The sequence below is a fragment of the Sitodiplosis mosellana genome, unplaced genomic scaffold (genome assembly GCF_009176505.1).
Source record: "Sitodiplosis mosellana isolate CC-2019 unplaced genomic scaffold, AAFC_SMos_1.0 Smas_scaffold_12, whole genome shotgun sequence".
Taxonomy (NCBI): domain Eukaryota; kingdom Metazoa; phylum Arthropoda; class Insecta; order Diptera; family Cecidomyiidae; genus Sitodiplosis; species Sitodiplosis mosellana.
Window position 1 is genome coordinate 1,845,790 of NW_022595254.1, and position 22,254 is coordinate 1,868,043.

At 35.6% G+C, this 22,254-nt stretch overlaps 5 protein-coding genes and 1 pseudogene across 8 annotated transcripts; 2 read left to right on the forward strand and 4 right to left on the reverse strand.

Annotated features, from left to right (window-relative positions):
* Positions 1 to 1,544, reverse strand: part of LOC129567833 (cationic amino acid transporter 2-like) — a 2,541-nt pseudogene extending 997 nt beyond the window's left edge.
* Positions 1,545 to 2,308: 764 nt separating this feature from the next.
* On the reverse strand, positions 2,309 to 5,712 carry LOC129567776 (28S ribosomal protein S11, mitochondrial). The gene is made up of 3 exons (XM_055445045.1): positions 5,424 to 5,712; positions 5,131 to 5,365; positions 2,309 to 5,063 (listed from the first exon to the last, which is right to left on the reverse strand). Exons 1-3 carry the CDS (start codon positions 5,639 to 5,641, stop codon positions 4,890 to 4,892), a joined length of 627 nt encoding a protein of 208 aa, XP_055301020.1. The 5' UTR covers positions 5,642 to 5,712; the 3' UTR covers positions 2,309 to 4,889.
* Positions 3,312 to 4,812, forward strand: LOC129567774 (BTB/POZ domain-containing protein 6-like). The gene is made up of 2 exons (XM_055445042.1): positions 3,312 to 3,463; positions 3,564 to 4,812. Exon 2 carries the CDS (start codon positions 3,825 to 3,827, stop codon positions 4,662 to 4,664), a length of 840 nt encoding a protein of 279 aa, XP_055301017.1. The 5' UTR covers positions 3,312 to 3,463; positions 3,564 to 3,824; the 3' UTR covers positions 4,665 to 4,812.
* A 276-nt stretch (positions 5,713 to 5,988) lies between the features above and the next one.
* Positions 5,989 to 9,324, reverse strand: LOC129567775 (ras-related protein Rab-39B). Of its 2 annotated transcripts, XR_008687884.1 has the most exons (5): positions 8,642 to 9,142; positions 7,370 to 7,460; positions 6,961 to 7,283; positions 6,518 to 6,756; positions 5,989 to 6,414 (listed from the first exon to the last, which is right to left on the reverse strand). XR_008687884.1 is itself a non-coding variant. In XM_055445044.1 (4 exons), the coding sequence occupies exons 1-4, from the start codon at positions 8,747 to 8,749 to the stop codon at positions 6,616 to 6,618; spliced, it is 663 nt and encodes a 220-aa protein (XP_055301019.1). In that variant the 5' UTR covers positions 8,750 to 9,324; the 3' UTR covers positions 5,989 to 6,615. The 2 variants fall into 2 exon arrangements, 1 of the variants encoding a protein (XP_055301019.1); XM_055445044.1 differs by having other exon boundaries at positions 5,989 to 6,756; positions 8,642 to 9,324.
* A 100-nt stretch (positions 9,325 to 9,424) lies between these two features.
* Positions 9,425 to 10,707, forward strand: LOC129567777 (protein C19orf12-like). Its single transcript, XM_055445046.1, has 3 exons — positions 9,425 to 9,704; positions 9,785 to 9,971; positions 10,041 to 10,707. Exons 2-3 carry the CDS (start codon positions 9,815 to 9,817, stop codon positions 10,289 to 10,291), a joined length of 408 nt encoding a protein of 135 aa, XP_055301021.1. The 5' UTR covers positions 9,425 to 9,704; positions 9,785 to 9,814; the 3' UTR covers positions 10,292 to 10,707.
* Positions 10,708 to 14,061: 3,354 nt separating this feature from the next.
* LOC129567778 (scoloptoxin SSD14-like) lies at positions 14,062 to 22,144 on the reverse strand. 3 transcript variants are annotated; one of them, XM_055445048.1, is made up of 6 exons: positions 22,007 to 22,144; positions 16,184 to 16,342; positions 15,050 to 16,081; positions 14,712 to 14,949; positions 14,578 to 14,653; positions 14,062 to 14,513 (listed from the first exon to the last, which is right to left on the reverse strand). In XM_055445048.1, the coding sequence occupies exons 1-6, from the start codon at positions 22,018 to 22,020 to the stop codon at positions 14,323 to 14,325; spliced, it is 1,710 nt and encodes a 569-aa protein (XP_055301023.1). In that variant the 5' UTR covers positions 22,021 to 22,144; the 3' UTR covers positions 14,062 to 14,322. The 3 variants fall into 3 exon arrangements, with proteins under 3 accessions (XP_055301023.1, XP_055301022.1, XP_055301024.1); XM_055445047.1 differs by lacking the exon at positions 22,007 to 22,144 and adding an exon at positions 19,896 to 20,362; XM_055445049.1 differs by lacking the exon at positions 22,007 to 22,144 and adding an exon at positions 19,362 to 20,105.
* Positions 22,145 to 22,254: the final 110 nt, after the last annotated feature.

A 22,254-nucleotide genomic window follows, 5' to 3' on the forward strand; every position in this document is an offset into this window, starting at 1 on the left:
GAATGTCTTCTTTGCTGATCGACCAATTAGACGGATTTGCTGCAAAGAGTTTATGACATTTCGATATCGCATTTGTTCTTCTATAGATCGCCATGGATATTTTCATGAGGCCTTTTTTTATTGCGTTTTAGAATTGAAGTAATTACTCGATAATTCTATTGCGTTTTTATCGCATGATAAGTAATATTGTTTAAGTGATCAGTTTATTATCATTCAAAGAAAGAGATATGATTTATAAATGTAACAAATGTGGAAATACACCATATTTAAGATAGACCTTAAACCATTTTTTCCGCACTAAATTACTTGAAAAATTGATGAACGAATGCGAAATGGTAAATAAACGACTAAAAGCAAATGCATTAAAAATAGAGTTATTTTTTTCATCGTATCGGACAAAATGACAAATTGCTTACCTTTTATAGCGCCAGATATGATGACAATAATGACCGTGGCCAAGTTAACCGTCGTGAGAATATTGTTTAAAATGGTCGATTCTTTGACGCCAAATCCAAGTAAAATGGTGAGCAGCACAACCATAATAAATGAAAAGAAATCTGGATATGGTGCCAAGAAGCTCACATTCATCGGAAATAAATCTTGAAAGAATGTTGACATCTTCTTGTCAATCAATGCATCAAGATAGACACTCAGACCACGGGCAACGCTTGACGCAGCTAAAATTTATTGAAAATGGCATTTGAAAAAAGTAACAACGATAGAAAAAAAAAAACAGAAAATTCAACTAAATTTATCGAAAAAGTCTTTTTAAAACAAAAGATTCCTATCCAGAATCTTCTCTAAATTGCTTCTAAACGAAAATGTGTATACAAAAAATGCCTCTTACCAATGATATATTCGAGAATTAAGTTCCACCCAATTGTGAATGCCAAAAATTCACCGGCGGTTATATAAGTGTAAATGTATGCCGAACCAGCTCGTGGTACGCGTGAAGCAAACTCTGCATAACAAATAGCCGAAATACCGGCTGCAATGGCAGCAATTAAAAATGAAATTGTTACGGCTGGTCCAGCTTCATTATAAGCAACTGAACCAGCCAAAACGTATGCGCCCAAACCCAATGTACTGCCAACACCGAGCGCCGTCAAATCAAACAAAGTCAACACTCTGGCCAACTGTGTTTCACCAACGTTATTGTAGTCCACATATTTACGTTGTTTCAAACATGCAAACGTTGTTTGCCACCATTTTTTCATCATTTTTTCCTCCGATTCTTATTCTATTTTGCTACATGAAAAAAATTAATTTTGTCATTTTTGGGTTTTTTACAAAACATCTTTTAAACACTACAGCTTAAATCGATTATTATTCATTTTCAACCGAAAATTGTATATGAAAAATCTATTAAAATATATTTTTAAAAAAGCTATGCAATAATTACCGTTTGAAAATTGTGTTCGACGTGAATGCCATGTGTATGTGGAGTGATAGAAAATGGAAGGAGCGAAACGGAATGAAGCACATGTGCTTAACGTCGTTGCACCAACGAAAGTGTCGAAAATGAGCCGAGTTTGATTTAAACGATAAGTTTGAACCATTTAAATGATAAGTTTGCTCTTATCGTCATTATTACAAGTGAACCAATAGATAATGTGTCTCAATCTCTCAATTAAACAACAGTCGCTTTTGCAATGCGATTTATTCTTCTTTTTTTATACACAATTCGTGGAAAAGAAAGAAGGAGCAGTCGAAAAAAAACATAAACACTTGTTTTGAGAGACAAATACCGATTCACTTTATGGCCTTGGGCTTGACACTTGGGCAGCAACGTACCGTGGAAAATAATTCAGATACGCGATATATAATTCTACATTCTAAAGATCCGAGCCCCTAGGTCAGAACCTATGATTGTGAAAATTTATTCATAATAAGGAAAAATATCGCGTCATGACTTTTCGCATATCCTGACTAAACCATGAGGAACCTTGGATTATGAAATTTTTTTTAATTTTATATGGCCAAAAATCAACCAAGTACCAGTACTCCCAGCCCTGGGAAAAATTAATGCACTGGAGGGTTAACACTTGAACCCGTGAGCATAAAAACGACTTATTAAACAATCGCCGAACAAAACGATACAAGAAAAAACTACCAAACAAAACACACGTTAAAAACGTAACACAGCAGGACGGTACCGTTCAAAACGAAACTCCGCTGTGCTACACATTACCGCTGTGGTACGTTTTGTTCGGTAGTTTTTTCTTGTATCGTTTTGTTCGGCGATTGTTCAATAAGTCGTTTTTATGCTCACGGGTTCACTTATACTTGATGAATTCGAGCAAACCAGATCGCATTTCAATTGATTAACCAGTGGCGAATTTCAGTGAGCATTACACACAGAAATAAAATGTGGTAGGTTTGTGGTATCTTTTGGTGACGAGTATAATTACCACAAGTCTCAGAAAAGTTACCCTACGCACCAAACTATTACTATGCACAGCACACATGCATTTTTTGGTTGGAAAATTCTCGGAAAAGCGCTACTGTGGGAAATCGTTTGGGAGGAAAATTTGATGTGAGGTACCGACCCGAAGGGTGATCTTCGATAAATGACAACTTTTTGCGTAGTTCTATTTGGGGCCCAGCATTGTTATAATAAAAGTAATAAACTATAGTGACTATGTGTCTTTTGCAAATGTTCTGACTTAGTAGCTATTATCAATTTGAAATATATTCGACTGACGAAAACCATGATCCAAGTTGAATAAATTTACGATCAAAAAAATTTCTACGACTGAATTAAGGTGAATGCCCAACTAAGAAATGAAATTTTTCTCCAAAAACTGTGACTGAATGCAACGTTAAAAACATCTACGTATTTTCAATATGTGTTGTGATTTGGTGTGATCACACACCTGCAACGGCAAATATAACGCTCATAGTATTCAGGTCGATGCCCCTTCAACGTTTTGGTTCCTATTTATATCGAAGTGAATTAATTGTCATACAAAAATACCACTCTGTTAACGACAGTTGTCTATTTGTAAATTTCACGTAACATACCAATGATATAACACAGTAAAGATATCTAGTTCGTTACCTAACGAGTTCCATAGATGTTTGCACATTGTCAGGCTTTCTATCTTAACAGTTAAACATGTCAGCACTGTCTATCTTTTTACAGCCCAAATCCATTGTTCTAGGCTGATACGTTCAGGTGATAAAAATGTTATATAAATGAGTTCTACGTGTGTGCAATAAAAAAAGATAAAAAAATGTGTTCACTTCCTATTTCTCTAGTATAAAAGAGGTTGCTTGGATTCGAATATCCAACAGATCTCCCGATCATTTCGAGGAGTTGTGAAGGAACAAATTATTATTTCAGCTCTTGTTTTTAATTTTGTTTAAAATTGCAAAAAAAAATGTGGGCAATCTTAGCCATTGTAGTCCATTTTTCAGTTTGAGAAGCAATGATTGATTTTTCGCGTATAAATGATTCGAAGTCAGTTTCTTTAACATAAAATAATAAAAAAGACCATTTAAACAGGTCAGAATCGTAGCCATTGCGTTAAAAACATTTTTTCCATCTTCCATTCTTTTAGGAACGGATCATTTTTGTGCCAATTGATAGGTTTATGTCCAAGTAATGTCGACAATTGTGCAACGCACCAACTATACAAAACGATCGTATGAATGTGTTTGTGTCGAATGCCGCCAAAATTACGCATACTCTTCCCTGTGTTGTCATCGAAATCACAGCTTCTCTCACAATTAGATAAACTGACATCGAAACGATTTGGTAGACTAGGTTATTTTGTGTCGTATTAAAAGTATTCTTTAGCGTAAAAATTCATTCACAATCAATGGACACATTAGCACCGAAACTATCGTTTCAGCAAATGAATTGTTTGTACCAAAACAAGGATGACACGGCTGATGCGTATTTCCAATTCGATGAGTCGGGCCAAGTGAAGCGGCTTTCGGCACACAAAATCATTTTGGCGGCGGGAAGCTCTGTTTTCAAAGCCATGTTCTACGGTGACCCGAAAGAAGAGGGTGACGTCGAAATCGTGGATGCAGCATCGACGGCGTTCGGAATGTTTCTACAAACCATCTATCAGATGCACGGAAACATCGACATGGAAAATGTGGGCGAAGTGATGCGTTTGGCCGACAAATACGAATGCAATGGTGTCATGCAAATCTGTGCAAGCTACCTCCATCCTCAGGTCAATGTAAATAATGTGTGTTGGGTGCTTGATTTTGCACTCAAGTACAGTTTTCAGAAACTAGAACAATGCTGCGCAATCATGGCTACGCTCCAACCAGTTGGCGTTTTACAATCGGATGCGTTCGCAGAAATGGATCACTCAGCACTTGTTCACGTACTTCAACTGGTCGAAAACCTGCTCAGCCAGAAAATCATCTTTGGCAGTTGCATCAAATGGGCCAAAAAATCATGCGAAAAACAGTTGATTGAAGCGACACCGGGAAATCTGCGTATAGAATTGGGTGGCAGTTTTTCGTCGATCGATTTCAAACAAATGAGCTTGGGCATATTCGTTGAAATTCAACGCTTGCATCCATTTTTCAGCTTCGAGGAGTACGTGAATATCTTCGAAGGCATTGCTAATGCGGAGAAGCAAAGAAATCAAAAAGAAGAAATTGACGACTTTGATTTTTCTCCAAGTGAATTCGAATAATCGGCTAAAAAAATGGCTGAGAATAAAGTAAAAACTCCACGAAAATATTGCTAAAACACAAATACATCATAAAACGGATAAGTAACCATCAATATGTCAGAACACCTCAAAATAAAGTTGAATTTAACACCAACGCGGTAGTAAATCAGAGACTGTGTTTTTCTTTTACTTTTTTATTTACAAGAAAATGAAAACTATTCGTGCAACTGTTCCGTCAACCTTTCCTTAAACTCGTCTAGCCTTGCGTGCTCTTGGTGGGTTATCTGATACTCGTGTGGCGTCTGTTATGGAGACAATGTTCAATCCCCCCATCTGTAAGCCTTTCACGGAGGAGGCTCTGCCTGGCCCTAGACCTCTCACAACAACTTTCACCGTATGAATACCTTTCTGGAGAGCCTCCTGAAATTCAGAATGAATTTTTGCTCAATCGAATATCATCACGCACAATATTTTCGTCAAAATTTACCTTGCTCAATGTAATGGCTGTTGCTTGTCCAGCAATATTGGTTCCCTTACGGCAGTTTTTGTATCCCTCCTTTCCGCATGTGTTGATGGCAAGCACTTTGCCTTTGTTATCAGTTACACTAACGATGGTGTTATTCTTGGAGACACGAATGTGACAAACGGGCAAATTCTTGAATGCTACATCACCAAACGTCCTATCTGGCAGTCCGATATCGGGGAATCGTTGAAACTGTTGGCTAAATTGATAAACCATTATCATTAAGAAAATTAATTTTGAGAATTTCCATGCAATACTTTTGGATGACACTATCGAGATCGACTGATGTTGCACCTTTTGTTCCGTCTTCTTTTTTAACAACAGTACGAAGCAACGCTGTTCGATCCTTCATTCGATTGATTTTTCCGGCTGCGATAGCAGATGTGTAGAAATTACTAGCACCCGATGTCACATTTTTTAAGCTTATTGGATTGATTTTGGAAAATAAACTCTCGCAAATCAATTTGAAAGACATTTTTGCTTATATTTCATTCTAACCTAAACGAAAGCAAAGTGAATATTTGACAAAACGACCGCTGACAGCTGTCAGCCGTATGATTGAATGGCATGAAGTTAGCTGTGATTTATTTAATCATAGAATGCCATTTGTTATTGTATTCAAAAATTAAAAACAAAATATTGAATTCATTGAATAAATTAAAAATTCTTTTTAGTTGCACTCAAATTTCGAGTAATTCTATTCGAAATTTCTTGTTATCTTTACCTCGACCAAATGTCTCAACTGGAACTGAACCAAGAAAAATCTCCTTCCAAAATGCATTCCTGAAATTATAAAAAAAATGATCAAAGCAAACACTGCTCTTTAATTTCCTTCAGATTTTTCATTGTTTTTTTTTTCTTCTCATATTTATTTGGTCTATCGAAATTTTGTTTGGCTTTTTTTTTACACTTCCTATCAGTATAATATTAATCATGAAAGAAGATGAATTATAAAAAATCTTTTACTAATATATAAATAAAATAGCTTCACAGAATGTACTATGTTCATCGCTTTACTGTACTATGTTTAGTGCTTTTTTGTCGACGTTTACTACTTGGTTTGTTTTGATTGATTGTTTCAACACAAAATGAATGGTTTTTACGTTAGAAACTGTGACATCTTTACATCTTTACATCTTTCATCTTCTTCCAAAATCAACGCGCATACTTCATTGATGGTTCGTTGGTCGCTTGAATGTCGATCAGTTTTTATTTCTGTTACAGCAAAACCAAAAGAGGCATACAAATCTACCACATTTAATATTTGGAGAAAATGAACTGTCGTTAATTTAATTTCGTCGTCAGGGAAAAAATATCAATATACAAAAGAAATCATTCAACATGATTGTACCGTGTGTAGAAAACATGAATCTTAAATTAATTGTGACGGAAAATCATCGGTTTGCTAAGAAAAAACTGATGCTATCCAGGAAAAATGTAGTAGTTGAATCAACAACATGTTGATTTTTCCGGTTCGGCAACCACTAAATTAAAATCGAGGCTGTTGGGCCGCCCGAACAATGCCGAGGGTTTGATTCCGTCCCAACCTTCTTCTATTTTGTATTCACCACTTTGTATCCGAGCATACACCTGGAAGTGGAAATAGGGGGAAATAGATTAAACTCAAACGTTTAGAAATTCAAACTTTCGGTAGTGCTTAAACTAACACCTTGGTAAGAATACATGGACAATTCATTCGAAATTTGAAAGAATATCAAGCACTAGACCAGTTGCTTTTCAATTAATTTTCTCTTCTCAAACGATTAAACCTAATTAAAACAATTGAAAACTAACCTCTTGCGTAACCATATTGAATACTTCTTCGACATTAACACCGGTTCGTGCTGACGTTTCAACGAAAAACAATCCGTTTTGTTCGGCAAATGCTTTTGCTTCGTCGCGACTGACCTCTCGACGAGCACCATCACTGACTAAATCTAATTTGCATCCAGTTAGCGCAAATACTGGCCGATGCGGTTCAATGTGTCGCTTTGCTTCCATCATCCACAATGGTATGTGCTCGAATGACGCATGATTTGTGATATCATATACCAGCAGAACGCCAACGGAGTTCCGGTAATAGGATTTTGTGATTGAACGGAAGCGCTCTTGACCAGCTAAAACAGACAACAAATGAAACGAATGATTACTGATTATTACAAATAATTTATTGTAAGTAAGCAGACAATTGTATTTCAATTACCTGTATCCCATAGTTGCAATTTAATGCGGGTTCCATCTTTGACTTCAATTATCCGGGCAAAAAAATCGACGCCTACTGTTGGATCGGAAAGCTAGAAGGGAAAAAAAACGCAATGACAAAGGTCAGCATATTGACAGAACTCAGACAATGTTATTTAACGAAGTAAATAATAATCGGTAGGTGCTTGACATTTTTTCGGTTGGTCGACTGATAACGAAAATGGTTCGTTGAGGAAGTAAAGTGAATTGTATATAATCTCGAATCAGCTGCAGTAGCACGTCACATTTGATGTTTTTTTTGAAGGTTTTCCGCTCGAAATGCTCGGCATTCCATGCATAGCGGAGTGATTACGCTGAACATGAGAGTAAATGTCATGTTTGCTTTCTCTGAGCTCATACATTCGTTTTATCAGTGCTTTTCTGACGACGCCGTCGTGATAATGCATTATAATTTTAGACTGAAGCAGCAGCAGTCGCAGCAACAGTAGTGTTGTCATCGAGAACGGATATCTCACTTGATGATATGAGTCATAGTAAACATACACATAATCAAGTTGAAAACGTCAATGGTAAGACAGCCATGATATACACATCTTCTGACCGAGCAAATAAACAACGGTTGATGCAGGCCGACGCATATTGCGTTGTTTTGATGGCAAATCTAAATACGGCTACTGAACGTTGCATCGTCAATAAATGTCGTGATAAGTCTGTGTCTAAATTTACACTGACTCCAACATTTTGTTTTGTTTTTGTTCCAATGAACAATAGAGTTCTTTTTTGTCTATTTGAAGTGCGCGCGCGCGCGCTATGGAAACGCCGTTGTCGTCGAGCTAATTCAAATGGCATACATAATTTCATTATCAGCGTTGAAGTTTGACGAAAAATACGAAAAAAATATAGCGAAACATTTCAGCGCGTGCATAACACTTTTGTGATAGGGTTGGATTTAATCCTGTTTTCCAATTTGATGTCGTTTTAAACAACAAAGGGCCGACAGACGAATAGCGATGAACATATGAAATCGTCGTAAATGATTAGTAGTGGGACCAACTATTTTTGTCGACTAATTCATTAAAACGAAAATTGAATGGGCAAAACTGCCTGTTTGTTTACTCATTTCCATTGAATCGATAACTGCATTGAATCAGACATTCGATAAGCCCACAACAAACGTTTTGTTTGTTCCGTTTCATGCTGATTATTTTCTTTTTGCATTCTGTTTGGGCGTCATTCAAAATAATGAAGAATAAAAACCAATTCCATGAATTACCTCCGCAAATCGACCATCTGTGAAATACTTGAGCAATGAGCTCTTTCCCACCGTACTGTCTCCGATCAATATTAATCGAAACTGATAATCAAATATTGGCTCAACCATTTTTTTTCTTTCGTTGTTTTTCCTATGGAATTTTGTGTTTTTCTTTCCAATTGAATTCGAATCACTTCACTCGGATTTCCCTTGAAATTATTGTGTGTATTTTGATTTTGGTAAACTTTGTACAATGCGTTTTTTTGTCGCTGGTTCTATGCAAATTTCACTTTTTACACATTGGATATACGTTTATTTGGCTGCTTCCAATGTTATTCCATCAAACGTTGAATTTGTTACATTTGCCGTTGATGCATGATTTCGCACAAAATTTACTGTTAATCGCATTTGCACACAATACAACATGCACAATCCACCAAATTAGCTGCTAGAGAGAGAAAATATTTTTTCTGACTATGTTTCAATGATTTTTCGACGTACTAAAATTCAATGAGTGCCTATTTGACTTTTATCGTTCGCAATATTTTCACAAACAACCACAAGCACGTACGCACACACACACACACACACATACCAACCGCCCGTAATGTAGTCAGATGTTTGTTTGTTGTTTTACTATTGTGCCTGTTCCCACTTGAGGCACATGTGAGCAGCGAATGGGTAGTGAAAGAGAGCACACGATGTGCACAGATAATGTTGAAAAAGTCAAAATAAAGACAGAGTGCGCGTTTGCACTGGCAGCAACTGTCAAATCGGTCGCGTTTACAACATCGCAATACAATTACAATATCGTGCTATTTGTCTCGTTTTTGCACGTTTTTTGTTCCAGAAATTTCATTTGTTTTGCTATGCGAATTCGGTTTGCCTTACATTTCTGTGCATTTTCGTGTTCGGTGCAGTGAAGGCATGAAATTTCACTGTCTGTTCATTTGAATTGAATCTCTCAATTAAATCCTTATCTTTGTTTAAAAACAACAATTTTGTGGTTCGTGAACATACTTCAAGTCGACATTTGCTGTGTTGAAAATATCAAGAACAATTTTCTGCGTGTTTTATTTATTGTGTAAGACCATTAACAGCAACAATTAGCATCATGTCATTTTTCAAGTTGGACTTTTCATTTGATGTTTATTTCATCGTCAGGTTGTTGTGAACAATTCGCACATTGGACAAATGGCTGGAATGGACAATTTGAAAAAAACCGCCCAAAAGGGACTTCTGGGTGGCGTGATTTGCGGAGCAACAGCATTTGTCGGTGCTTTAGTTGGTGGCCCAATTGGACTTGGAATAGGAAGTGCAGTTGGCGGTGCAATATCTGCTCATTTATTGAGTAAATACCATTACGAAATTTGAAACGAATTCAACGTTGAATTAATTTTGAATTGATTTTCTTTCACAGGATTCCGTTCGGCACCAGACGTTGTCCTAAACGATTTTACTCCTAACGAGCGCACGGATTTGCTCGAAAGAGCCAGACGGGCTGCTGTTGATACAAAAGAGGCTGTCATTAAGATGTTGCTTCAAATTATATCGGCTCTCCTTAAATGTAGAAGTAAGGAAGAACTCATTGACAGAGTTCTGCTTCCAATATTGAAACAACTTGCCGAAATTGGAATCACATCACTTCTACGGTACATTACCGGTGCATAGGCTTTCAATGCATGTTTAAAATACAATCTGAAGAAATATATTCCAATGAATATCCCTTCACATGCAACTTACTGTTGTCAACAAATGTGATGAGTATTTTTAAGACTGCGTCTGTGCAAAATCATTGTTAATTTTTTGTCGCAATTTTGGATCTATTTTTTTTGTTTGTATAACGTCCTATATATTATTTACACATTTCCTCTGCATCGACATAGTTTATTAGTATTTTTATGGTATGTAAACAAAAACTGCTCCAATTTATGAATTATGTTTTGTCAGCTTTATGAATCACGTTAATTGTGATTTTGCAAAGAAAAATAACTCAATTGAATATTGCACTTTCGATGACAAAATAAAGCGAAAACTGAAGTTTTTCGATAAACATGAATTTTCAATTAAATTGAAATATGAAAGTACGAAGAGAGCGTTTCATTTCGAATTTTCTTAAGTTCATGATTATTTTGAAGTATAGACACCACAGTACTATTTACAGTCACGAATATGAAATTTTAAATTTTCTTTACATTTTTCGAACGTCCTATAACGACCATTTTGATTTTCGACTTTTTTTTCATCCAATTCTCAATGTCTCATTCAAATTGACAAACAAACTTGGAGCAGCATCATTTGAAAACAACGTTTTTGTCCCTTTCTTGAGAATTTTCATCACAAAACCGCTCCAGAGGCTCGTATTATTTGATAAAGTAACTCTTAAGTTGTGGTTGTCACATCTGCCGCCGGGCCAACGTCTTTAAGTTTTTTATGGTAATTTTCATTTTTCTAAATACTCCAATCCAACCGTAAAAAAGTCCGTTTAATGTGTAGTTTCATGGTATTAATTAAAACTCACAACGATTGCCGATTGCAAATATAACAGCCCTTTGGCTGAAAGAATTGAGCCTAAAAAATAGGACTTTCACTCGTATAGATCAACTGGGATTGTATAAGAGGTATATGAAAAATATTTTAGTACTAAACTGGGTTTTCGGTTGGAGTTGGGAATCATTCTAAAGAAGTCAGAAATGATGAGAATGGACAGAAAAGTTCTCAAAAATAGGTGGACCAGATGTTGAAGTTCCTAACAAACATTTGCAACTTTTATAAACAAAGAAGTTTCATGCACACATTTTGAAACAAGTCGAAAGTCGTTATGATACACTTTTTTTAAAACACATTCCAGTGGTGGCCAATAAATTTACTAACTGTCTGATAAATATGTGGAAACAATGTGATAAATCAATGTCACATTGAACCATAAATAATTTTTAACCATTCTTCAATGTGAGTGTTTTGAAATCGATCTAAAAAACGACCCATTATTCCAAAACTTATTTGGATCACATGGTCGCTCCCGTGAATTTGGTTCCATTTCTACGGTCAAATTCATTTTTCATTCTTTTCGACACAAAATTCATATCAGAAATTTTGTGGTCAACAATTAGTTTTCGTCACTCGTCCTTCACCTCATTGAGGTTTTTTTATTTGATAATAATATACAACATACAATATTGGTACTAGAACAACGCAAACGCAGTTTAACATTTTATTCTACACTTAATAATTTAATACTTTCACTCAGTGAATGGAATATAATTCTAGATTGGGTTTTAAAAAACTATAGATTGTGAGTTTTTGTTGTTCGGATTTTGAACTCGACCGCTGAAAATGGCACATGTAGTTTCATGTGTTACGAAAAACACAAACGGGTGGTTAATGTTGATAGTGGGACGTTTCCCAGACACATGCATTCCTGTCCCTAGAAAACAGATTTTAATTTGATTTTAGTATATAGCCCACATTCAAAATTTGAAAGGTAGAATCAGCACCAGGCCTAATCATCTGATAGAGTTTCACTTCACATTGTATGATAGCGGATATTTCATGTTCCATTTTCACATCAAAATGATATGGCACATTTTAGTGAGTAAAATATAAAATATAGTTTTCATCAGTTTATCAATTCTTGGAAATATATTTTCGCCGAAGATTCTCTGGTTTACTTTTTTGTTACTTACCACCACTATCCATTTCTCTGACAAATTTTAACAGTTCATATATGCTGCAAAACATATTTTCAGTGATATGATAATACTGCTTTGCATTATTATCATAAATTTTCATACTCCGTCCAATTAACATTTGGTTCTTGCAGCCATCGTAGCTTAGTTGCCTGGTCCGTACTTTCGGTAGCTCCGTACCTAATAGTAAAAATTCACTTGACATATTTTCGTATATGTAGTCACTTTTTTCGGGTTCGGCCATCGCAATCAATATACGGCGTAGATAAATTAAACGGTTGATCGAGAATTAGCACGGCTATATCAATATCATTTAAATAAGGTTTATCGAATTGTGGATGCAACTTGTAACTTGATACATTTCTTATAACTCCATCGTCATTCGGATCGAGTGATCCTGTCCGAACTTTGATTGTTGTAGCATTAAGGTATGGGTCTTCTGGGAAAGAATGACAAGTGGTAAGAACTTTATCTGCACCAATAATTACTGCTCCAGATTCAAGAGTGTCAGTTAAAATTAATTGTGCCATGAAGGGGAAATTTGAAATGTCATTCACTACATTTCCACCATATATGTGAAGACCTAAAAAGAAAAATAAAAGAATCATCAATTTTTACGCTTGGGCTCATTGCGAAACGTGATTTGGAAATGACAAAGAGAGCAAAGAATTTAGCCGAAATGTGGTTAGAAAATAACATAACAGATAAATACTTGATAGGATTGGCTCTTCATAATAAACTTAAAAAGTGCTCAGAGGAGAGAAACAACACACTGACTTCCAAAAGTAAGAATAGCACCGCGAAAAATGCTTTAGTGACACAATGAAATAATACATAGGTCCTATGTCATAGGAAAATGTTATGTTTATCGCGATTTGTTATATTAAGTTGGTTATATTTGTTATATCAGTTAAGAGCAGAAATCAAGCAGAATTTTTGGTATGAATTTTTTTTTGGGGTTCAATTGCAGATTGCCGAGAATTTATGCATTGCCAAAAATGCACATCAGCCGAAATACCATAGCGGTCCATTGTTTTCACTTGAACTTTTAACACAGCCAATAAAAATCTTGCAACACACGCACAATAAGCACACCACGCAAGCGGCTGAATATAATACACTAAAATAGAATATTGGATGAACGGAAATGCTCTTTATTTTTGTTTGCATTTTTTTTTCTTGAACGTGTATTTGTTGTCGCAATGCCGTCAAAATTATTAGAAAGTGATAAATTTTATTTCTAAGAGCAACAATTGCTATGCTTCCAAACACATGCTGCAGTTTTCAATAAAAAAGGTTTAAAATAAATATAGTGAATCATACTTTAGTCTATTGAAAAGCGGAAATGCTCTTTCAAGCTGATTATATTTCATATAATTCAATGTGGTAATCTGATTTTATTCCGTAGTTCGAAATCTATTCAAGTGTGGTTTCTGATGCAGAACGAACATTCTATTCATTCTATTGTAATAACATTATAGTCACTGGATCTTGCCTACGTCGCAAATCACAAAACGTGCATAGTATCAATTTCTAGTTGGAAATGATAGATTCTAGACTTCTTCTGAATTCATCAAATGACTGCTTGTTTGCTGGAACCAATTTCATGTGATCGATGAGACTGAAATTTTTCTGTATTTCAGTTTCAGTTTATCTATTTGATTTGCAAATGTCTCCATATCTTTTGGAAGTAATACAATGTGCACCTAGACAGCCGAAAAAACGCAACAATCAAATAAATAAATGTCAGACTTTTTGTTCACAAAATCATTTTATTGAGCAATTAAATGAATGTCACAATGAGTCTTAATTACGTTTAATTTAATTTAAATTTGTATATTCAAGCAAACACAAATATGGCCCAGTCATAAAACTGAATCTAATACTATATCAGTGGAGCAAATGGTTTATATAACGCTAACTTATTAACAAATACGGCAACATTTCTATTATCACAATACATGTTTATGAAAATACCTTCGAAATGCCCATCAAATTATAATATCAAATAATTTAGGATACTTCAATGCTTCCTTTTCTTCGATGATCGTAAACAGGAACAAGTTTTTTGCCTTCACGAGCGATGGCCGTTAGAGAGGCAAACCCGCTGTCCGGAGGAATTTCATACATTACATGGCCAATGTCACGTAATCCTTTAACAATATCGTCTGGAATCCCCTGTTCATACTCCAATTGCATTGGAGCTATTTATAAAAAGAATAAATAATAATATGCATGAAATGTAGATTTTTCAATTATTTTCCATACCTAACTGATGGTGAATTCGCGGAGCGGTAACCGCATCTGTAATCGATTCATTGAAGTACAAGTATCGTAACAACACCTGAAATGATCACACATATTAAAAGATATCTATGGAGAATTGAAAGTCAATAGCTTACATATGCAACAGAGGAAGTTATTTTCGAGCCTCCTGCAGCTCCAATCAGCATTTGAACATTTCGATGCTCATCAATCAAAATCGTAGGAGACATCGAAGATAATGGCATCTTTTGTGGCGTGATAAAGTTTGCTGGCGATGGTGGAATGCCGTACGCATTATCCTTACCAGGCACTGCAAAATCATCCATGCCATCATTTAAAATTATTCCAGTTTTTGAAATAATTTTGCATCCAAATCTGTCGTTCCATTCATAAAACAACAAATAAATAGACATAACATTAGATTCAATGCGGAAAGAGGGATTAGATTCACATTCAAAAGAAGAACAAATCTTACAATGTATTAATGGTGCCGGTAGCTGATATTGCGTCCCCATTTGGAGCCAAAATATTGATGTGTGCTGTCCCATGATCGGTTTCCGACGAAAAATTCGCTCCATAATGCGCATAGTCTTGATATGTCTTATTATCTTCGATCTTTTTTCGAATTTCCGTTGCAAAATCGATACTTGTTAAGTTTTGCACCACTTTTAGTGCATTTTCATAAAACCGACCGTCGCCCAATTTGGTTCGCTCGGCGTATGCAAATTTAAACACCTCGGCGATTCGTTGCATCGATACCACCGACTCTTGTCTTGGCAAGTAATCATTCAAGACGTTCATGATGAATGCAACCATTGCTCCACTTCCTGGCAATGGCAAAGTATGAAGTGTTTTATTGCCCATTACTTTCACCGAAATTGGGGTCTCCCACCGCACTTTGTATTGCATCAGATCTTCAATTGTCATAATGCCGCCAGCATCCTGAATATCCTCAATTATTGCTCTTCCAATGGATCCATTGTTATAGATCGCACCGACGCCTTCGTTCTTGATAATTTCTAATGTGTCAGCCAATTTATTTCTCGTGATGTAATCACCTTCTTTGTACACATCGTTTGTGGTGGGATCGATATAGACTTCAGCAAGTGTGGGCGAGTCTTCAACCTTTTTCTTATTCTTTTTCAAAATATTAGCTAAATATGGACTCACCATATGGCCCTTGCGACACAACTCGATGGTTGGATCGAATAAGTCAGACCAGTTTAGCTTGCCATACTTTTGATGTAACTCATAGTATCCCATTAATTCGCCAGGCACAGCAACCGCTTTTCCCCCGGTGACTGTTGTATTCACGAACATCTCCTCTGTGGCTGCCAAGGGAGCCACATCACGGGCAATTAATGTTTCCACTTTATTCGCCTCTTTTATGTAAATTGTCATCACAAAACCACCGCCGAGACCTGTACTCTGTGGGCAGGTGACTCCCTCGCAAAGTAAGGCTGCAATTGCAGCATCCGCCACCGAACCACCCTTTTTCAATATTTTACTGCATGTTTTAAATAGACATTGGAAAATGATATGATTGGGATTTAATTGAATATAGTATTGAATCGAAAAAATATGAATATCATTCAAAGAGAACACCTACCCAGCAATGGCCGAACACTCCAATCCATTCGTAACCACAGCCGTTTGATGAGTGACTTCATCATCTTCCCATTTTAAATAGAATATCACAGCGGTTAATAGTGCACCAGCTACGGCAGCGCTCACAACAGCCAAAAGCAATTTTTTTCGAATCGACAAACTAAGCGGAAATAAATAAAACAAAAACACACAAAATAAGATAAAACCATTCCAACTATTCTTAGAAAAATGTAAGGCATTTTGAAAAAAAAACAACGAAATTAGCCAAGTTGAGCTATATGAACAATAAATAATTGAGATAATTGAAAGTGAGAAACAAAAAATATGATAAGTGATATGTAGAACCCCCATGGGTTTTCATCCGAATTTGACATGCATATTCATAACAAGACAATGCACCGTTTTTTCAATCATGCGATTTTTTTAAAATATCAAACAATTTTCGATCGGAAATTCATTGTAAATTCCTATCCGAATAGGAAGTCAATTCAACTGAATTGTTGACTTCTGAAATGACGAAAAATTGAATAAATTATTCTTGTTTTATAGGTGGTTTATTACCCATCACCACGATGAATGTAAATCTCATTTGTACGATCTAGCGGTCTATTGCGGTCTAAATTATTGTCAGAAAGTTTTAAATGAAATAAATTGCAGCTATTTTCTACCGACATGTTTTCCGATCGAAATATCGAAAACGAATTGAAGCCGTTCGAAAAACCGTTAAAATGCGTGGCAACTGACCTCACAATATTCTGCTTTTATAAAGTGCATTTACCATTTGCCGCACTGTTTTCACTCAGTCAATCATAACGATTTAATTCCAGTCTCCAATTAAATGCAATTGTATATTTAGCGGGAGAGTCACGATTACCGTGCAAAAAAAAATACACAATAATTTTGAGATTCCACCGTGATTTTCTAAACATAGGGTAAGGTGGGGCGAAGTCGCGCACTTTTTTCCCTAAATAAATAACTCCGTAAAAAATTGAAAAAAATCATGAAATATTAGTTGCATATTCTAGTTCGATTCAATACTCAACTTTTATAGAAGAACACTTTTTGATTTGACCTCTTTTTGGGTGCGATATTGCCCTTCGGGCGGAGAGCCATGTTTTTGGCCATGCAAAAAATGGTGGGGTGAAGTGGCGCACCCCATGGGGCGAAGTCGCGCACCTGTATTTTCAATGTTTTAAATGTGTTTATCATCCGAAATAGTGTTAGTGTTAGATTAGTACATCCTTCGCCAATGTTGTGTCAAAATTTCATGAAATTTGGACCGCTAGAAGCGAAGTTATTACGCCTAAAGTGACACTACCTTTTCATCGGTCGACAGGCAAAATTCGAAAAAATGACTTTGCGCCGATTTTTATTTTTCTAAGAAGTAGTCCACGCATTGTCAAACCCGTGGTACCGTTGGAGAGGTAATTGATGGTGCTACAAAAATAGTTAGTCAACCACCCCTTCCGACCCCATTGAGGTCCCCAAAATGCCTAAAGTGACACTACCTATTTTCATCGGTCGACAGGCGAATTTTGGCCCAAAATTCGAAAAAATGACTTTGCGCCGATTTTTATTTATCTTAGAAGTAGTCCACGCATTGTCAAACCCGTGGTACCGTTGGAAAGGTAATTGATGGTGCTACAAAAATACTCAGTCAACCACCCCTTTCACACGCGAATAAGCGATAAATAGCAATACATAAGGTGCGCCACTTCGCCCCATATGTTTGTGCGCGACTTCGCCCCACCACCTATCTTTCAGTCCGGAGCTCGATTCAACCACAAATATTAAAAATATTCAAAATAAACTTATTTCCATTTGAAAGAGCTCGTCTTAAGCTGCAAAATACACTCACCAGTTTTCAAAAAATATTAAATTATAATGGTCAAAACTTAAATGCCGTAGACACAAAAATGTTTTCAAATACTAGCACAAAACACGTGTATGCCTGTAGATTGTCTGTACTCGAATGAAAAATGTCAAGTATACCAACCAAATATGGAGTTTTTAATGCTCTTTCAAATGACATATGGGTTGCCACAGCTAGGAATTGCCAGTTTCGAGAAAAGGCCGGTGCGCGACTTCGCCCCACGCGCTACTTCGGCCCACCTTACCCTACGGTGCTTCGAAACACGCGACACCGATTTTTGTTTGCACTTCGAATTGCGTCACATTTTGAAAAAAACCTACAGCTAACAATTAACAATTAAAAAGCACTTTTGGTTATCTATGGGTGTTTGTTTTCTGAAAACGATGCGGAAAAAATATTTCCAAAACAGACGCTTGTAAAATGAACGTTTAATTAGCTTCGTATACTTCAGAAATGGTGATTATCAGCAAATATTTGAACAGAGCGACGCGAACTTCCTTCGATTGATTTCAAAAATTAATGGCATATTTTGAAGCGTTTTTTGTTCGCGTGCAATCATTTTGCGAAATTTCGAAATCTTTCTTATCAAGAGTTTGAACGAGACATACTGCATGGATGGTAATAAAAATCACCCATTGTGCCACTGATAGACATTAAACGCCGTTAGCATTTGATATAACAAATTAAATTGAGCCATAAATTTAAGCGAAAAACCCAAGTTGACTGACCCTCACATTTTTTCTCTCATTCGAAAATCATTCCTCAAACCTTTATATGTATTACAAAAAATGTGGACCGTTTTTCTGACACAAATGATGTGTTAAACAGAAATGTCATCAATTTTTTGCGAAGTCAAATATTTTGTAAAAAAAAATCTGATTGCGAAGTTCATTGCGGAAAATGTTATATTATACGAATGAGTTCAGTTTTTGCAGAAAAATTGTATAAAAAATGTATTAAAAACGTTCTTTGTGAACAGTGACTACGAGTGAAATTGACTATTATAATATTTCAGATAAAGGATTAGAAACAATTGTAAAATAAAGATTTTTCTTCACAAGAGTCGTGGTTTTTAATGAGAATGATTAGAAATAAACGTGATTCGTTATGCTCTTCTTTCCACTGAAAAATTGAAATACTCTAATAAATTGGAATTTCCTTCCAAATTGGAATACACTTGCAAATCTATTGTGTGAATAAAATTGATTAAATTTCCATTAAAACATGGTTTGTGATTCAGAACGTTCTTTTGCCATATTTGGACACTGTTCTACTAACTATATTGCAAATTGCAAGCAAAACTCACACCATAACGCCAATTATGCGATACGAATGTATCTACTGAATGGTATTTTACAAATTAATTAGCACCGGCCGTCTGTTACTACTCTTGCTAATTGCTGTTTGGAAGAAAAAAGTCATTCGATCCGACCACGAGTTAATCGAATACTAAACCGAAATTCAATTCACTATCAAAATTACGGGACTATCACATGAAATGCCATGAGTGTTAACGGTTCCATTGTCACAAATGTATGCAAATTTCCCATTGATTGTTTGCTTTTTTTCATCGTCACTCTCTTCAGCATTCGGTTCCATTGCGAACGGTGTGTATTTCGTTTCAACAATACGACACGTGATTGCCAAATGACAGCTATTAACTGGTATTATGAGCAAATTATTGAAAATGGTTAAAAGTGGCACGAATATTTATGGTTGATGGTTGTGAGAAAGCGATTTGAGCCAATATTCGTCGAAATGATGGAGTATTCAACATAAGACAGATTTGCACTTTCTTCTTCACGCAACAAACGAATAATTGAGTCCACTTGATACTAACGCAAATACTTTCATCTTCAAACGTCTCACAACGCCAAAATCTCTGGAAAATAACTGAAGTACTTCTGTTCTCGAAATCAAATCACAAACAACTAAATCTAATATCGTTCCTGTGGTTGATAAACTATTATTTGATTCTATTTCATTCGCATACGTTAACTCGTGACCTTAACGTTCAATCGACAGCGATGCAAATGTTACTGGGTCCGGTTTACGACTGAATGCTGACTGCCGTTTTGATCGCACATCGTGATTGAATAATAATACACTCGAAACTACGTTTTACTTGTTTATGAACGATTGTTATACAAATCATTTCGGATACAATGCATAAGGTGATTGAAATAGAAACTTTAATAAATTAATAAGGGGATAAGTCTGTTTTCGCTTGTGACGCGATTTATAAATAGCCCACAAATTCAACCGCAATAAAAACTTTGAATATCATTTTCAAACATTCACTTTGCTAAGTCATTCATAACAAGTAGTAATCGGTGTCACCGACTAAAGTAGCAGTTGTTTTATTTTATTGAGGCAATTGACATTCGTGTTTTGTCTTGTTTACGCACTTCATTGTACGCATAACTGTTACTTTCTTCTTCAAACAGACACCATTTTTCTTCTTGTTGTTGAAATCAAAACAGAATTGTAGATTAATCACAAATTCAATTTTATTTTTACTTATTTTTTACTTTCAGCAAATTTGAAATTTCCACATATCATTTCGTTCGAATGTTCTTTCGTGATTTGAATGGATTATCAAATAATTACATTGTACACACGATATAATTATCGTTCTAAAATAATTAGTTTATGATTTTATAGAAACAGATTACCATTCGTCGTGAAGGACATTGTAATTTTCATTCGCACTTTTTTTTGATAAATTTTGGGATTTACAATGAAATTGGGATACAAGTAAAGCCATTTATTATTTTATTTATTTATTACGAAGCCTACATTTATTCCAATATGTGTTCACAGCGAGCTGAGAACATGCTGGTCATGGACCCAATACGGCATAAATTCCGCCCATGGTACGTCTTTTGCAAAGAGATTACAGCCAGGGGACGGATGATATAAAAGTGAAGCTTCCATATCAGAATTGGGTCCGGAAAGCCATGGCAAAACCGGCCTGATTCTGGAGAACCAGGGGAAATACAATGATGATGAGTTTTTACAATTGAAGTACGTTAACATCAATGGAAAAAATCAAATGAAAAATTACAAACTAAAATCTAGATTGGATAAGAAATTTCGATTTGAAAAATTTGAAAAATGTCAGAAAATTTACTGCGTAGAACGTAACAGATGCCTTTAGATTATTTTTAAACGCAACTAGATATTTAGAATTTCTAATTTCGATCGGTATACTATTCCAAAAGTTAATTGCAGAGAAACTAAATGCGCGAGTTTCAAATGCGAAGATTATCTGGATAACGCGACGATTCACCATTACGAATAAACATGTGATTCAGATACTCAGGCGAATAATTCGACAACTGCTTGAATATCAAGACTACTGAGTGCAGTTTTGTCTGCTCTCAGGAGTCAATCCACTCAAACGCTTACGATATTCGGTAACATGATCATTACGTTTTAATCCGTAAATGTATCGAATCTTGTCGTTATCAGCAACAAGATCACGGTGAACCTGGTTTTGAGTGCTGTGGGAGCCCCAGCCGTATGTTACCACGCATCCATAATCCATTATGGGATCTATCAGAGCTACAGCCATATCACGTTTGACGTAATTGGGTATAAAGCGCTTAGTGTGACGGATTCGATTCAACACACCATACACTGCCATTTTTATTTGATACAATAAAATAAATAGAAGCAAACTCATTGCAAGCACCGATATGATGCCGTGTACGTTAATTTCTAGCTTTGAAAGCCATTTAAAAAAAAGAAAAACAGAAAAATACTTTCGAAAGCTGTTTTTGCTCTTTTATTGAAAAATTCAAGGTTTTAACTGAAACTGTAATTGAATGCAAAATTTCTAAATTTTAATGTGTGATGAAAGAATATTTTTGAAAAATGCCATGAAAATATTCTACTGCTTGTAAATTATGAGTGGATGATCTATCAGTTAAGTTACAAAATACTTACATTACTTTGGCCATTTTTCCCCGTTTCTCTTTGCAATCTTTTCAAAAAGAAAACTTTATAAGAAAAAAAAAATTCTCAATGCGATATTCTGAATGATGCCTGAAGACAGTCCAATGTGGACGATGTTGAAGAACAGATGAAGCAATGATGATAATTCCACTGCATTTAACGCATTTTACTCTTTGTACAACAGAGATACGTTATCTTTATTGAATCGATAATCTTTAAAGAAATAGTAGACGAAGTGC